This window comes from Sebastes umbrosus, chromosome 9, assembly GCF_015220745.1.
Source record: "Sebastes umbrosus isolate fSebUmb1 chromosome 9, fSebUmb1.pri, whole genome shotgun sequence".
NCBI classification, from domain to species: domain Eukaryota; kingdom Metazoa; phylum Chordata; class Actinopteri; order Perciformes; family Sebastidae; genus Sebastes; species Sebastes umbrosus.
In genome coordinates this window covers 4,426,883-4,444,131 of record NC_051277.1, presented here as the reverse complement: position 1 = coordinate 4,444,131, position 17,249 = coordinate 4,426,883, and the positions used below count along the sequence as shown (strand labels likewise).

The 17,249-nt window shown below is 37.8% G+C and overlaps 3 protein-coding genes across 8 annotated transcripts in view; 2 read left to right on the top strand and 1 right to left on the bottom strand.

Annotated features, from left to right (window-relative positions):
- The window catches only part of srpx2 (sushi-repeat containing protein X-linked 2), a 22,670-nt gene extending 7,271 nt beyond the window's left edge, over positions 1-15,399 (bottom strand). The window contains exons 1-4 of one of the 3 annotated variants that reach the window (XM_037780413.1): positions 15,177-15,399; positions 13,372-13,448; positions 8,432-8,486; positions 2,261-2,381 (exon numbers count right to left, since the gene is read on the bottom strand). In XM_037780413.1, the coding sequence (XP_037636341.1) occupies positions 2,261-2,321 (61 nt within the window). In that variant the 5' untranslated portion in view covers positions 2,322-2,381; positions 8,432-8,486; positions 13,372-13,448; positions 15,177-15,399. Of the gene's footprint in view, positions 1-2,260; positions 2,382-2,491; positions 2,541-8,431; positions 8,487-13,371; positions 13,449-15,176 lie in introns of those variants that run through there. The other 2 variants (XM_037780414.1, XM_037780415.1) reach the window with 2 other exon arrangements.
- tspan7 (tetraspanin 7) lies at positions 5,544-13,378 on the top strand. Of its 3 annotated transcripts, none has more exons than XM_037780422.1 (9): positions 5,544-5,661; positions 5,798-5,904; positions 9,557-9,745; positions 9,832-9,906; positions 9,992-10,087; positions 10,463-10,618; positions 10,760-10,843; positions 12,335-12,419; positions 12,650-13,378. In XM_037780422.1, the coding sequence occupies exons 2-8, from the start codon at positions 5,818-5,820 to the stop codon at positions 12,401-12,403; spliced, it is 756 nt and encodes a 251-aa protein (XP_037636350.1). In that variant the 5' UTR covers positions 5,544-5,661; positions 5,798-5,817; the 3' UTR covers positions 12,404-12,419; positions 12,650-13,378. The 3 variants fall into 3 exon arrangements, with proteins under 3 accessions (XP_037636350.1, XP_037636352.1, XP_037636349.1); XM_037780424.1 differs by having other exon boundaries at positions 5,639-5,657; XM_037780421.1 differs by lacking the exon at positions 5,544-5,661 and having other exon boundaries at positions 5,668-5,904.
- mid1ip1l (MID1 interacting protein 1, like) lies at positions 14,820-17,249 on the top strand. 2 transcript variants are annotated; one of them, XM_037780425.1, is made up of 3 exons: positions 14,820-14,948; positions 15,449-15,614; positions 15,967-17,249. In XM_037780425.1, exon 3 carries the CDS (start codon positions 16,035-16,037, stop codon positions 16,542-16,544), a length of 510 nt encoding a protein of 169 aa, XP_037636353.1. In that variant the 5' UTR covers positions 14,820-14,948; positions 15,449-15,614; positions 15,967-16,034; the 3' UTR covers positions 16,545-17,249. The 2 variants fall into 2 exon arrangements, with proteins under 2 accessions (XP_037636353.1, XP_037636354.1); XM_037780426.1 differs by lacking the exon at positions 15,449-15,614 and having other exon boundaries at positions 14,839-14,948.

The following is a 17,249-nucleotide window of genomic DNA, read 5'->3' as shown; positions in this document are numbered from 1 at the left end:
ACATTAAAACTTCCCCTTCTCTGGAAGCTGCTTCAGATGTTCCAGCGATGTGCAGATTAAAGCTATCGTCAGTGCTTTTTTCCTCATAATGAGTCCAATGTTCCACTCAGTAACACTTCTCCAGACTAATATTTCCCCAGTCCCCCTCACAGAGAATTAGTCAGAGGAAATAAACAAGCTGAGCTCATCAGTCTGATGGTCTCAAGTAGAGACAGACATTACTTCAGGTGCCATGCATCATCATGCATATGGCAATTAAAAGTCAGTGTTTTTAATTACATGCAGGTAAAACTACTGCAGGGCTGAAAGCACATTAACTCAAGGACTGTATAACTGAGGTACTTATACTTTACTTTACCATTTTAATCTACTTGTACTCCATTATTTCAGAGGGAGATTTAACTGACAGCTCCAGTGCATTGTTAAAGGAACAGTGTGTAACATTTCGGGGGATCTATTAGCAGAAATGGAATATAATATTCATAACTATGTTTTCATTAGTGTATAATCACCTGAAAATAAGAATTGTTGTGTTTTCGTTAGCTTAGATGAGCCCTTCACTAACGGACAAATCAAACACTGACTCTAGAGAGAGCATTTCGCGTTTTTACGTTACCTGAAGGCCACCGTAGTTCTCTGACACGCTTGTGAAACTGCGGTAACGTGAGCCGCAGAGTGAAAAACCCTGATACCGCCAGCCGCCGTCTGTTGCTCCTAAAGTCGTGTTATTACAGCGTTACCACGGTTTTGCACTCTTTCTTGCTCACGTTACCACAGTCTTGGAAAGGGAGGGGTGAGCAGAGGGGTACTCAGTTAGTTGCTACCACACCACTAGATGCCGCCAAATCCTACAAACTGTCCCTTTAAATGTTAATCCAGTGGTTCCCTACGGATTTGTTTTACAAAAAAAAGCGGAGCTGCTTATAATGTCCCACAGCCCAAGCTGACGTCTTCAAATGTCTTGTTTTGTCGGACCAACAGTCCAAAATCCAAAGACATCAGTTTACTATCATGTGCAACAAAAGAAAACCAGCAAATGTTTTGGTATTTTTTGCTTGAAAAAATGACTAAAGCATTTTATGATTATCAAAATAGTTTTAATTTTCTTGTCGTTGCAGCTCTAAAAAAAAAAGCAGTGTCTCAGGCCTCTTGCCATGTTTCAGATGTCTTGAGTTGTTCCACCAAAGAGAAAATTTCCTCTATTAATTTCAATAACTGTTCACAAAAAAAGCAAAGATTAGAGAAAAATCCCAAAAAGTGAATACAATTTTGTGCAGCAGAACTTTTTTTTTTTTCTTTTCTACTCCTTTAATTATGTTGCAACTCCTCAGATTTATCATGTGAGCCTTTGAAGGGGCCCGACCCACAGGTTGAGAACCACAAAACTGTATTTCAAAAACTAGCTGCTTATGTTTTGATGCATCAGTATTAATATCTAATATATGATAATCAGTCGCATTTTTCTGCAGAACTAGTACTTTTACTTTTGATACTTTTAATACAGGATTCTACTTGTGATGTAGTATTTGTACATTGTTGCACTGGTACTTTTACTCCAGTAAAAGATCTGAATACTTCTACTACGAGTGTAGAATACCAGGACTCTGCATCATGCACCACAGAGACATGTACACACAGAGTGAGTCCATGCAGCCGGGCTGAGTCACTCCAGAGGAAGGAGTTACAAAGGCTTCATTTATCTCTAATGACAAAGCTGACCAGCATTCTTTCAATCCCCCGCATCATCATCTGGAGCTTCTGGGTGTTTTCTCAGGTCACGCTATTATCTCTGCAGGATTAAACGAAGGCTTTAACACGCTCGGCCCAGAGAGGAGGGAGGGGGATTCCTCAGTAATTAACTGGCAGTGATTGGAGCTCAGCTGTAATCAAACTGCCTAGTCAGCAAATCAAAGACGGGCTCCTGGAGAGGGAGGCAGCTCAACTACAAGCTTCATTTAAGCTCATTTTTACTGCATCAGCTCCTCATTCCTGAAGGGGAGGCTCTCCATTTGCATTCATCCAGTCACCTCAAAAATCCAGCACATCTGCATCTAATACAGTTGTTATTACCGCTGAGATGAAGGCATTTCCCTGCTGCGGGGACCGGGGAGGGATTTGGATGGTTGAGTGACTTGAGCAATCATGATATGAGATATTTTTACAACTTTTTAGAGAAGATTTTTACAAAGAATTTCCGGACTGAAAGGAAATAATATTCAGAATTCACACATAACTATAGAAAAGTATTGTTTGGACTCACCTGTGAAGTATAAGATGAACACAGCAACAGAGCGTGCGAGGAGCATGTCAGAAACACACATGACACTCCTGGGAAAAAAAAAGTTGTTTTTTTTGCTCAGGTTGGTTCAGATCCCAGAGTCCTACCGGAAAAGTACAAAGTTATAATCCAGAGAAAGTTAACAATTGGTATAACAAATGACTTTTAAAAACAACTATCCCAGCTGAGGACACAGAAGCACTCCCTTCATACCAGAGTCTCCGTAGTTTTTGAAAAGGATCCTTCTAGTTCTTCATCTTAGTAAAACACCACTTGGTGGAGCTAACGGACCTCTTAGTGTTTGTGTTTCCTCCCACTGCTGCATTAAACATGATGATTGAGCCATTTTATTATTCCCCGCCCCTCCAACAGCTCATAAACCCAGAGAGGTTATTATAGACCACACGTGAAAATATAGAAAGGCCTATACCAGGGGTCAGCCACCTTTACTATCAAAAGAGACATTTTAGGCAAAAAAAAGTTAAGTCAAAGTATATAGTATATAAGTCTAATGCAGAGTACTGCGGAGTATTAGGGCCACATTGAGGAAAAAAACATCTGAGATTTCTAGATTAAAGTCATAATATTACGAGAATAAAGTCATAACTTTACAAGAAAAAAGTTGTAATATTTTGAGAATAAAGTCATAACTTTACGAAAAAAAAGTCGTAACATTACGAGAAAAAAAGTTGTAACATTACGAGAATAAAGTCGTAACTTTACGAGAATAAAGTCATAACTTAACAAGAATAAAGTCGGAACATTACGAGAATAAAGTCATAACTTTACGAAAAAAAAGTCGTAACATTATGAGAATAAAATCTTAACTTTACGAGAATAAAGTCATAACTAAACGAGAATAAAGTCGGAACATTACGAGAATAAAGTCATAACTTTAAGAGAAAAAAATCTTAATATTACGAGAGAAAAAGAGAAAATAACACGTAAAATTACTACTTTATAATATTATGACTTTTTTCTCGTAATTTTATGACTTTTTTCTCGTAATATTATGACTTTATTCTCGAAATCTCAGATTTATTTTTTTTCCTCAATGTGGTTCTAATACTCGGTCGTACTGTCGTACCATAGACTTAGAACAATGATAAATAAAAATAAAAATATAAACAAAAAACAGTTAATAATTTCCATTTTTAAAAATCCACACGGAGCCACTGGAGAGGGGCTGAAGAGACGCAGGTTGCTGACCCCTGTTCTATACGTTGATATCAATATTATTTATTAACTGATAGTGTGACTAATGAGATCAGTGGTGACTTGTAGTGATTATACATTTTTAATTTCTCAATCCCTTATGGGAACTTTACTGTTATTATAATAATAATGCATAATATCTTTTAGGCCTGTGTATATATATATAACTTTTCAAAAACAAGTATACAAAGTGCTTCAAAGACACAGAAAATACACGATACAATTATAAAATAGATTTGATAATATGTCTAATGTCCACTAACACGATTTAATGTAATACATTGTTGTTTTCAAAGTGTCATCACATTTAATTAATGTTGTAATATAAATAAAAGAAATCTTCGTGTTTATCTTATGAACGCCTTGTTATGATAATTTTATTGACCTAGCTGATGTAATTTGGCCCATTCAACTGTGTCACGTCACAAGAGGAATAAAAGGCTGCCCTTTATTATAAAGTCAGACAGCACGAGACAGGAAATAACACTACTGCCCTCAAAATAAAAGCATACATTTGATTTGAAGAAAACTTGGTGTTAACTGTGACTGTAAAACATTAAGCAATGACAAAGTAATTAATTATTTGACATTTTAATGGGCAATAAAAAGAAGAATTATAACATTATAAAAAATAATGAAATTGTTATTTAGTTCATTTATTCATAGATTAATAAATACATTTGTAAACAAATGTATTAATGCCTATTTTTATTGCGCAATTAGTTATTAATCAATTAAATGCTTTATTACTTTTTACGTGACTCTTGTGGTCCTCATATTTACCAGGATAAATTTATGAGATATTGGGTCAATTTTTTACCTTCTCATTAAAAATTGTCAGATGGTATGGCTTAGGTCTCATAATTTTGACATATATGATGATTTTGAATCTATTTTCATTTTAAGTTAAGTAAAGCCTAACATTATATTAAGATTTAATAGGGAAGTTTTACAGAGAAAACCTCACTAAATATTCCTCCTCAAATAGTCATAAGTGTTTAAAATAATGTAGGGTTTTCAGTTGCTTTTTTATTTTGAAAGCTGTACGTTGCTGTTTTATTTTGAAAGCTGTGTCAGTGTTTTGTTTTGAAATCTGTCCATGACGCTGATATATAATATAAATGTCGCTGCTGACTCGACTCTGGATTGTTAAGAGCTGTTTTATTTTGAAAACTGATGTCGGTGTTTTATTTTGAAAGCTGTATGTCAGTGTTTTATTTGGAAATCTGTACTTTACGCTTATATATAATATAAACGTGGCTACTGACTTGACTTTGGACTGTTTAGAGCTGTTTTATTTTGAAAGCTATATCTTGGTGTTTTATTTTGAAATCTGTGCTTGACGCTGATATGTGATATAAATGTCGCTGCTGACTTGACTGGACTGCTTAGAGCTGTTTTATTTTAAAAACTGATGTCTGTGTTTTATTTTGAAAGCTATATCTCTGAGTTTTATTTTTAAATCTGTGCTTGACGCTGATATATAATATAAATGTCGCTGCTGATTTGACTCTGGATTGTTTAGAGCTGTTTTATTTTGAAAGCTATATCTATGTGTTTTATTTTTAAATCTGTAATTGACGCTGATATATAATATAAATGTCGCTGCTGATTTGACTCTGGATTGTTTAGAGCTGTTGTACTTTGAAAGCTGATGTCGGTGTTTTATTGTGAAAGCTGTGATGTCGTTGTCTTATTTTGAAAGTTATATCTTGGTGTTTTATTTTGAAAACTGTACTTGAAGCTGATATATAATATAAATGTCGCTGCTGACTTGACTCTCGACTGTTCAAAGACGTTTTATTTTGAAAGCTGATGTCGGTATTTTGAAAGCTGTATGTTGGTGTTTTTATTTTGAAATCTATGCTTGACACTGATATATAATGTAAACGCGGCTGCTGACTTGACTCTGGACTGCTTGGAGCTGTTTTATTTTGAAAGCTATATCTCAGTGTTTTATTTTGAAATCTGTGCTTGACACTGATATATAATGTAAACGTGGCTGCTGACTTGACTCTGGACTGCTTGGAGCTGTTTTATTTTGAAAGCTGTATCTCAGTGTTTTATTTTGAAATCTGTGCTTGACACTGATATATAATGTAAACGTGGCTGCTGACTTGACTCTGGACCACTTGGAGCTGTTTTTCCCTTCAGGAAAGTGAATCTGGGTTAGTGACGACACTTCCCCCTCTCTCTCTGATTTCTCCCTGAAGTTTTCTCCCCCTCTCCTCCTCTGTCCTCTCCTCCTCTCTCCCCTCCAGGGCGCTGTGTGAACTCAACTTTTCACTCCTTTTTTTCCTCCAGTATAAAGTAAAAACGCCATCATGTCGCCGCCGTCTCGACGGCTTCAGACGAAGCCGGTGATCACCTGCCTGAAGACCTTCCTCATCTCCTACAGCCTCATATTCTGGGTGAGATACATGTCATGTCATGTTCATGTAATGGGGGACAACAAGCTAAAGGAGCAACAATGGGGCTAAAAGAGGTGGAGGAGGCGGCGGTGCCAACAAAGCTGCTCCTCAAATCACGACAGAGAGTTAGAGATCTGTTGAGTAAACGTCCTCCAGCTGAAGTTCAGATTGTTTAATGTTGCCTTAAAGAACAGTTTACCGGCCGTTGGAGCCGTTGGAGCCGTTGGAGCCGTTGGTTTTCAGATTCAAATTCAGATTTATAATTAACGTTCCATCGTTCTGAAAACAGCCGTTAGCTCTGTTCTGTCACTGATTTAAAACAAGATATATAACCTACAAAAACTACAGTTTAACAGATATTATAAGTGATATATTTTCCGTTTAAGGTTAGATTTAACACTCTTGTTCTTGTTGTTCTACAGTCCAACTTAATTATACGTTTAAACTGCAAAGATTTAGTCGATTAACCGATTGACAGATAACGTTATTATACACACAAGATTAGAATCACTAACGTTCCATCATTTCCTCTAAAGAGATAACATTAGCATTAGAGCAGCAACAATTACTGTCACTATTTAATCTGTATTGTTTTCTTGAAATCGTTTGGTCTATAACATGTCAGAAACAGGCAAAAAATTATATATATATAAAATATATAACGTTACACATTTGAGAAACTGAAAAGAAAAAACTTTAGCATGATTTAGAAAAAAAGAAGACTTAAAACAATTAATTTTCTGTTCGACTAATCAGTTGATCTACTAATTGTTGCAGTTGATTTAGCAGACTGTATAATTTGCAAGGAAACTATAAAATATATAATTATTATTAAGTAGTGTTTGGTGTTTTTACTTGAGATATTAGTGTTTAGATTAAGATTAAGATTAAGATTAATCACTTATCAAAATAGTTGCGGTTTCATTTTCTGTCAATTGACTTGTCTCTTAAAGGTCCCATATCGTGCTAATTTTCAGGTTCATACTTGTATTTTGTGTTTCTACTAGAACATGTTTACATGCTGTAATGTTTAAAAAACACAATATTATTCTCATATTGTCTGTGAATATATCTGTATATACCTCTCTGTCAGAAACGCTCTGTTTTAGCTCATTTCAACGGAATTGCGTTGCTAAGCAACAGTTTGGGTCCATGTTTACTTCCTGTCAGCTAATGTTATTTACATACACTGCAAGAGGAAATAAATTGGGACATGTTTAGTATGTTGAAGTTTAAAACTGGATGAGTGTTTTGATACTTTCACAGTATTTATAAAGCACTTAAACCTGCTTTATAATATAAAAGACATGAAAATCTCACTTTTTATAATATGGGACCTGGTAATTTGGTAGCCTACTAATTTTAGGGAAAACTGGAATTTCCTTTAAAGAAGAAGTTGACGTAACAGACGTATGTAATTTGCAAGGAAACTAGATATATATTTTATAGTTTCCTTGGTAATTTGGTACTAACTTTAGGGAAAACTGAAATTTCCTTTAGAGGAAAGCTCAAACATTAGGCTGTTTATTCATTTAATGTTACGTTTTTATTATTGGAAACATTATTCTCCATATATGTTGAAATGTATGCTCGCCTATAGGCAAATTTCACAACTTTTTATAATGTTCAACTGAATTGAAATTGAAAATGACTATATATTTTTAGTAGCTTCTGCTTTTATATTAGTGTGAAGTAGATTTGGAAAGTTTTTATGTACAACTGATGTACTCACTTGGCTAGCATTAATTGGAGTTAATTAATTAGAGGTTTAGTATCATCACTGTGTTTCTAATAATAGTACAAAGCTGCATCATTCTTTCCAGGAAACTTTCCAGTTTCCTATAGCCTAAGGAGAAATCTTCAAATGTGTTGTCTTGTCAGACCAACAGTCCAAAAAAAACCAAAGATATTCAGATTTATTGTCACATAAGACAAAATAAAATCCTCATATTTGAGAAGCAAAGACAAGATAATGTTTGGGATCTTACTTGAAAAATGACTGAAAGATGAATCGCTTAGCAAATTATTAATTTTCGAATACAAACTGATTAAATTAGATCGTCAGAATAATTGATAATGAAAATAACTGCTAGTTGCAGCCGTTATATTAGATGTTAGGAAAATGTAAACATGAGCTTGTCTTGAGAAGAAAATGAGCAGTTATCTCCCCCCCCCCGCCTCCGTTAATCTTTGTACTGAGCAAACAACAAACAGCCACCTCTGCTCCGCTGCTGCTGCTGCTGCTAACACAAAGTTCAGGTCAATGCTTTTATCTGGCAATTTATTGCTCTTGGCTGGTTGAGCTGATGCGTCCCCTCAGGCTAATGACTGGTGTGGGCTGTCATAAAGGAAAAAAGATGCTGAGACGATTAAACCTCAGGCTGAGAGGTTAGTGGCGGATCCCAGGTGTGTGTTTTTACTGAACAGGTAAATACATAATCTGCAGCATCTGAATCATGTATGACTGAAAACAAAGGAGCGTTTATCAAGTATATGGTGGTTGTGAACAATACGGGCTTTTACTCACCGTGTGCCGGAGCTCCAACATCCCCCTCTGCTCCTCTTCATCTGCACTTCCTCCTCTGAGAACACATTAATAAAGGAAATCAATGAGGGAAATAGTGTTGTTCCTTAATTAAAAGTATCCCAGATAGTCGAGCAGATTCAGTGCAGACCAGCGGTCTATCTGAGGGTGCATTTTAACAGCAAAATGTAATAGTTTTAGAGGCTGTGTTGCAAAGCGTTTTCATCAAAACATGATGGGAAGAGGTTTATTTGATTATTTATAAAAATTCAGAAAATAGTGAAAATGGACATCACAAGTACCCAGAGCCTCGAGGTGACGTCTTCAGGTGTCTTATTTTTTCCGACCAACAGTCGAAAATCCAAAGATATACAATTAACTCTCATATAAAGCTACAACTAATGATTATTTTCATTGTTGATTTATCTGTTGATTATTTTCTAGATTAACTGATTAGTTGTTTGGTCTATAAAATGGTAAAAAAAAAATGTGGATCAGTGTTTCTCAAAGCCCAAGATGACGTCCTCAAATGTCCCGTTTTGTCCACAACTCGAAGATATTCAGTTTACTGTCATAGAGGAGTAAAAAAAGCTTTAAGAAGCTGCAATCAGAGAATTTTTACTTCTGAAACTGATTAATTTAATAGTTGAACTGATCGATTAATCGTTGCAGCTCTACTCTCATATGTCATATCTCACATTTATGAAGCTGAAACCAGGAAATGTTTGGTTGACAAATGATTCGATTACCAAATTAATTTTCTTTTATTCCAGTTTTTATTTCCGATTATCAATTTAATTTTGGAACCAGTGACAAGTTTGTAAAAAATATCTGAATTTCTTACAGCTCAAATGTAATAAAATCCTGTTTCCTCCCGGTTTTTATTAGCAAAAAATGTACCAAACATTCAGGTAGTAATTTAGCTAAATATCACATTTATAAAATCTGTGATGCAAAACTTTTACTTGTCTGACGTGAAGTTATTTAAAAAAATTTAAATCATTGAAAGAAAAATACTATATATAATATTTGATTAATTGCTCCTGTACTCTAACTGTACCAGGGTGGTTTTGAGCCCTAACACCCTGCTCATCTCTCCTCTCTGCCTCTCCCTGCCGTCGCCTTCAGTTCACAGGCGTGATCCTGCTGGCCGTCGGCGTGTGGGGGAAGGTGAACCTGGAGGCCTATTTCTCTCTGGCGGCCGACGAGAGCACCAATGCGCCATATGTCCTCATCGGGACCGGAGCCATCATCGTGATTTTCGGACTGTTCGGCTGCTTCGCTACGTGCCGCGGCAGCCCATGGATGCTCAAACTGGTCAGTGACGGTGCAGTGAGGTCCCTGAACTGTTCCCTTCAGATGTGACCTTGTTTAATTGTCTTCTCGTTATTTGCTCCCTCCAGTATGCCATGTTTCTGACCTTGGTGTTCCTGGCCGAGCTTGTGGCCGGCGTCTCAGGCTTTATCTTCAGACATGAGGTCAGCACATATGTTGTTTTAAATGGATCACATCGACTCACTGATATATATAATATATATATAATCTTTGTTTTGAATTCACCAGATCAAGGCCAAGATAGGTGTCGCCTATAAAAACGCTGTGAGGACCTACAATAGCACAGACAGCAGAGGCGCTGCTGTTGACTACATCCAGATGAATGTGAGTGGGAGGTTTTCCATTACACTAATGGTGTTACTCTTATCTGACTGCGTTTGTGTCTCACTGTACAAACCACACTGACTTTTGTTTGTATAAGAACATTTTCAAAAAGGGCAACTAAACACTAAACCCACAGAGAGCAGAGAAGTGCTGCTCTCTGTGGGTTTAAACCAGTGAGCTTGTGTCACTGCAGGTGTTTTCCCCAGTAGGCGATCCAAAACATCTGCAGTGACCTCACTCATTGTATTGTGACCACACAACAAATAGCCAGCTGGCTTTTCTTGTCATTATTAAAAACACTTTTTGACCCGTTTTTCTGTCGTATAAAGACATTACAACATTGTGATAATTGTCTTTTTTTTTTTGTCCATATAGTTGCATTGCTGCGGGGTGAACAATTACACCGACTGGGCCGAGACAGATTACTTTAAAGAGCATGGCATCCCTGTCAGCTGCTGTAAAGATAACACCAAATGCTCACCGGAGACCCTGAAAGACCTCGACAAGGCTAGCACAGAGGTGTTCCCGGTGGTGAGTAACTACATTTGTGTGGTTTTAATGGCTTTAAGTTTGTTTTTAGGAACAAGCAGGGTAATATGTTGCAGCTCAAAAACTGTCTGTGTTTGTAGAAATCTTTAAAAGCCTCTCTATAAATGTGTTTTTCTGCTGCAGGGCTGCTTCACAAAGGTGACCACTACGATGGAGTCCAACCTGGGAATCATCGCAGGGATCTCTTTTGGGATTGCATTCTTCCAGGTACATCACATGTTGTTCTTTCAGATACAGAACAAATGGGACATACACATTTTATTTTTATTTTTTGTAGCTGTGGTTATGCAGTGACGCAGGCAGCAAGGGAGTCTAGTAAGGCAACATCTGGACAGATGACTTTGTAACATCTGTCCAGGGGCTACAGATGAAAATGGACCTTTTGGCTAACTCTGTCGCTTTACAGCAAAGTTTATTAATGTGCACCATCCCTATTAAATAAGCAATAAGTGAATAAAATAACTCGAGCAGTCAGCGTCCTGGTGGCCGAGGGGTTTAAGACACTGACATTGACCATAGTTCGAGTCATCCCCCATTCTCCCTCCTCTCCCCTCATGCCCTGTCCACGGCATACTATCTAATAAAGGTAAAAATGACCAGAAATATGTACAAAAAACATCCTACAGTCGTTGCTCCTTCAGCCCTCTGTTAAATAGTGTTTTAAATATGCTGATGGAGAGGGTTCCAGCAGAATTTGATGGAGTAGCTACCCTTTAAATATTGTTACATCACCTACTATGCACTAAATACTCAATACTATCGTTCAACATACTTTAGTGTGTATAAATAGTAGTATGTTCCTTTTCGGACGCACTGAGCAGTAATTTACGTCGTCACTTCCTGAGAGCCTCCTTGCCGGATGGAGACTTGTAACCATGGTAACCCGTGTCGACCTCATGTGACCAAACTGATGGTTTTGTGAGAATCAAAGTCTGAATTAATTTTAAAATATATATTACGCCCTAGCAAAGTGAAATCTTAATACTTACAGTTAAATTAAAGCGTTATTGTTCGCCAAACGTCCGTTATGAACGTTGTCGCCACTACCGCATTGCATTGTGGGCTGTTAATGCCGCCGTAGTGTCCAGCGTTAAATACTCTTAATAATTCACCGGATATAGTGTTCAATTCACGTAATATTGGTTTCATACAAAGGTTTCGGACATACCTAAATATCTCACATACTGTTTTAGCGTTCTAAATAGCGCGTTAGTGAGGAAAATTTCGGACGCAACCTAAGTGTTTAATTTGTAATCGTGTCAGTCGAGTCCTCGTGCACAAGTATAAACAAAACCGGGACAGGATATCTTTAATTAAAGTGTATTTACCGTATCTAAAATCTCAGTTTACTGCTCACTAGAGAATCAATTATTAAGTGTTTATTATATATAGGGAGCAGTGAACGAGCCTGTAAAAGCAAATGTGACCACATCAACATGCTGATTCTAATCAACCAACACATTATAAAACTAAGTACAGCAGGTCAAAAGTTAACCCAGATAGAATCAAATAACATTTACAGTTAGTAATAACTAACTTTCACCTTTGATTTCGCAATGAGAACATGGTTTAGATAATATAGTTTATAAGTTTACTAATGTGGGCGCTGTATCTGCAGTCAAGTTATGTAATTTGGTGTGTTTGGAATTGAGTCCGTTTTAATTAATCTATATTTTGTTTGAATGTGTTTCCTCTCAGCTCATTGGGATCTTCCTGTCCTGCTGCTTGTCTCGATACATAACCAACAACCAGTACGAGATGGTCTAACAGTGACCTTCCACAGGTGAGATTTGTTTTCGGCAGAGTTATTAAATATTGGGGAAGTGAACTGTTCTGTGCTGCTGTTCCTAAATCATGTACATATTGTACTAAGCACAGATTGTGAACCATCCCGCCCGAGAAACTGAAGCAGTGGTTTAATGATTTAATGATTTAATGATCCACATGCAAATTAGCTGCTTCACGCCGGCGTCCAACAACCCGTCTGACGTGTTTTTCCTTCTGACTCTGCAGGTCACTGATGGGCGGCTCCTGATGCAAACTGAGTTGAAAGAATCTCCTGTGATTTTTTAAATATTGTGTGCGTGTTAGTTGATATTATTTTAGAGAGGGAAAAACACTCACTGCTTCTTCTTTTTATTCACCGATGACAAACGAGCAGGAGGGAAACGACGTGAGAGGAAATCCAAAAAACTAAAAAAGGGACGTCATCTGCAGTGTAGTTTGACCAACAAATTTAAAGGGACCTGCACATTACGGAGGTCATTTGTTACTCCTGAGGTTTATTTAGGGATTTCTATTAAGTAGATGTTACTTTATGAGTTCATTTACTCGACCAATTGTCATTTCTTGTGTCTTTGTATAATGCAGCTGCCTTATTTTGTAATTATGCTAAAAAAAAAAACTAGTCTGTAGCCGAGCAGATGAGATCTAGATGATAAGCTGTTAAACTTCTCTGCAACACTAAGTGAATTTCTGTGTGTGTGAAAGCGACATAAAGCCTGAGAGATGGACGAGAAGAGGTCGCCACCCTGAAATCAAGTGTGTGATTCACAGTGAGCACTTGAAAAATGAGCCTTAAACTGATGACGTAGGCCAGTATTGTCGAACGCCCGCATTCATGTGTGCCGATTAGTCGCACAGCCAACTTCGTATCACAGTCTTCAGTGTTAAATTGTTTTGTTCTTTTGTGGATGCATGTGGAAAAAAATAAAAATAAAGATGAAAGTTAGTACCTTTTAATGGTGTGCATGCTCAGGATGTGTCCGTCTCACAGCTGTTTGCTGCTACGATGAAAAGATGCAGAAGTACTCTGGCAGGAGGAGACACACATGATTCAGTTATTTGGGGCCTTGTGAGGGATCCATACAAAATACAACATGTGAAAGATATTAAGTTTCTCAATATGCTTCACTATCGCTGAAGGAGTTAACAAAATGGCCAACTAATTTAAGTATTGCAGTATTTATATATTTTCCATTATTACAAACTGAGTGGTGACATTCCTGGAAAAAAATGGTTGTATTACAGTTTTTCTCCCCACTGTATACACACACACACACACACACATAAAAATGTAGTTATACAAACAATTCTGAAAACTTGAAGCTCAAATAGAAACTCTGAAGGATTTCCACTTTAAGTTCTATATAATGACAATATTTGAGGAAACCTATGATGCATTCACGGTTTACAGTCACTTTTCGGTAAAAGAAGGCTTTTTAAGATAAATGAAGATTACACTAATCTAGAGCGCAGTATGTAAACCAGAACTCACACAGCATTTATACATCAACACGTCCAGGTTCATATTCTGACATGTTATGACTATACTACTATAACACTGTGTGTCTGTGAGTTTTATGATGAACATTTGTGAGTATGAACCCGAAAGTAAGTTATCAACAACAACAGTTTTCTGACTAATAACACAACATTAGTCTTTGATTTTTAATTTTTATGTTGCAATGAGTAATTTATTTATTGATAGAAACTATAGCACGGCATGTGTGTATTCTTCAAGTGACATAAGTGAGTACTACACCTATATATTATTATTATATATTATTATTATTATATCTTCTCATAGCATTTCTTACATCTTCTTGTATTATCATATTACAGCTATACTACTATTATACTATTACATTACACTACTGTATCATGCACTATAATATACACTACTATATTTAGTACTCTTGCACTATTTGCACTACCATTGGCACACTGTCACTTCACTGCTGTACTTATGTTATCTTATTTTTATTTTATTTTACTTTATTCGATTTCATTTCTTTTTAAGGTGTATTGGTGTTAGGACGTGTTGTTTAAGCTACTGGATGCCTAAATTTCCTTTGGGATCATTATCTATCTATCTATCTAAATTAACTTGTTGGGATCCACCAAAGGGCTGCAAAAGAAATATTATGTGTTGCCAGATAATTAACAAGATAAGAAAAGTTTAAAAAACAAAATTACGTTTTTCTAAACTATGCCTTTTTTTTTTTATATATATATATATATAAATTAATGCATAATTGTTCCTCCACAATAAGCTTCTAAAAAATATATTCAAATTGAGTCAAAGTTCAATCATTGGCTGACTGCTGGGACTGGTTGCCACAGAGCAGGAAGATCACAGGTGTACCTAATTACCTTAATGACTCTGCCACGCCCATCGTCATTCTTATAATTAATCAAATACACCTGTGAGTGTGCTCTGCTCTCACACATGCAGGTAAACCTGAAGGACTGACACCTCAGTGTGGAGGATTAGTGGCACTATTTCATGTTAAAGGTGAAGCATTATCAGGTACAGGTAAGACCAACACATTTCTTTCAGAACATTTTAGTGGGAAAATAGTTTTATATATATATCTAATGTGATTGATCAATGCATGGTGAGTTTGTGTGCAGACACAAGGTGGCAGTGCTGTGTAACTTAATAAACATGCAGCTGAAGAGAGACATGAAGTAAAAGCTAAAACTTTGCATATTTTTCTAAACACAAAAGGCCAAACATGTTTGGTAAATTCCTCACCTGATGGGGAGGATGTACTTTCCTGTGCTAACTTGCATCAGTTGTTGCCTTCAGGCTGCAAACGGCCTAGAAAGAAAAGAAAAGAAAGGATGAGAAGTAAAGAGGCTGCAGACAAACCTGCACAAATAGATTTGAGTGGCAGCTGTGATCTGGCCTCTGATTGGTCGGTTTAGGATCAGATGCTTTTGAGAGCCCGCCCACTTCCTCCATGCTGTCCAATAGAAACACACCAGAGGAGGGAGGCTGTTACTCTCTTTCTCTTCCACTCCCAGCCGGCTAGTCGGGTATAAAAGCAGCTCAAGTCGTCAGTCTTGTTGGGGAAATATTGTACTTTCCTTCACGGCGGGTGGTGAGCAGCAGAGAGGCTGAAGAAGACTTGAGTTTATCAAACCAGCAACACCAAGAAACATCCTCTCCTCAGGTTACCTCGTGGTTCAGGTCAGTCTGCATTTATTCTATTCAAGGCCTCTGCAGGAAATACTCTTTATATATGATGCAATATGAGGAAGTCAAGGTCATATTGATGTGAGTTGGGATTTAATGCAGCAAAATGAAGATTATTATGCATGTAGTGTGTTTTTTGGGTGCAAAAAGTCAGGTTGTTTCTGTGCAGATGAGCTGAGAAACAAGCTGCCTGTTTCATCATATTTCCTGTCTAGCTGCCCTCCTGTGTGTGTGTGTGTGTGCATCCATGCTGAATGTGTAAATCTGTGTTTTTAAAGGTGCATAACATCTGGATTTGTTTGTGTACCTTTATTCCTGCATGCTCATGTGTCCTCTTCTCTTGCAGCTCTGCCTTTTCTAAAACTACCACCACCTGCCAGTTAACCAAGCCAAGCCCCCAAAAAAGCCTTCAAAATGATGCAAATCGACTCGGCCAGCAACAAGCACTCCCTCATCAACGTCATGCACCGCTTCATAGCAGCCGCCAACAACATGGACGAGACCATCATGGTTCCCAGCCTGCTGCGAGACGTGCCCCTGGAGGAGCGTGCAGCCGGCGAGACGGAGCCCAACAACAACAGCAGCAACAACCGCCACGATGACGACAACCTGGAACCGCCGTGCCCCAACAAGCAGAGGGACATGTACGAGCACTACCTGCTCCTCAAGTCCATAAAGAACGACATGGAGTGGGGTCTGCTGAAGAGGGAGATGAGCGGCGGCGCCAGCTTCCTGGAGATGGCGGTGAAGCAGGAGGAGGTCAGCGGCGGGGAGCTGCATCCCGACGACAACTCGGACCTGGAGAACCAGTTTCACTATCACCTCAGGGGACTGTTTGGAGTTCTGTCCAAGCTCACGTTGCAGGCCGACCACCTCACCAACCGGTACAAGAGGGAAATCGGAGGCGGAAACTTCATGAGATAGAAGTCACTACATTTTTTCTTCTCTTCCCCCCCAACCCCCGGACTGCTTGACTTGCACAATGGGATGTGTTGAGAAGGGACCCCCCATCTCTTCCTAATAGATCTCAATGGACGGTGAACTGACCAGGGCAACCACTTTGTGACTTCTCTCACTCCTCCTGAGCACTCCAACGATCCCCTACCTGAAACCGGTGACGCCTGCACCGACATGTCCCTCCTTACAGTACGGGAGGTCGACACTTACGTGCACGGTGGAGGTTTTTATTGAATCTGTTCCCCAAAAAGTCCAGATGAAGCGCAGCTCTGGTTTATGCAGACACTTGCCCTCTTTTTTTTTTTTTTTTTTTTTTTTTTTTTTGTCTTTTCATTTCAAAAGTTTGTTACCAGATTGAGAATAAAAAGAAGGTTTCTGACTGTATAGGAGAAATTGAATGCTGGTTATTCTGTCCCTCCTTTTCTTTTCTTTTTAAATGATTTTAGCGCTGAGCTGAAGGGCTCCTCTTACCTGCTGAGGTTTTAAATCTTTCCACTTACTGTAACATGGCGTGCCTTGACTTTTTGTATACCCCTCATGCCCTGTTCAGTTACTCCACCATTGTCTCGACTGCTAAAAACGGTTCATCAAAGGTGTTCATTATTCATTTGTTTGTCCTTGGATATTTCAAAATTTTATATTAAAGTAGAAATAAATAATTGGAAACTTTGA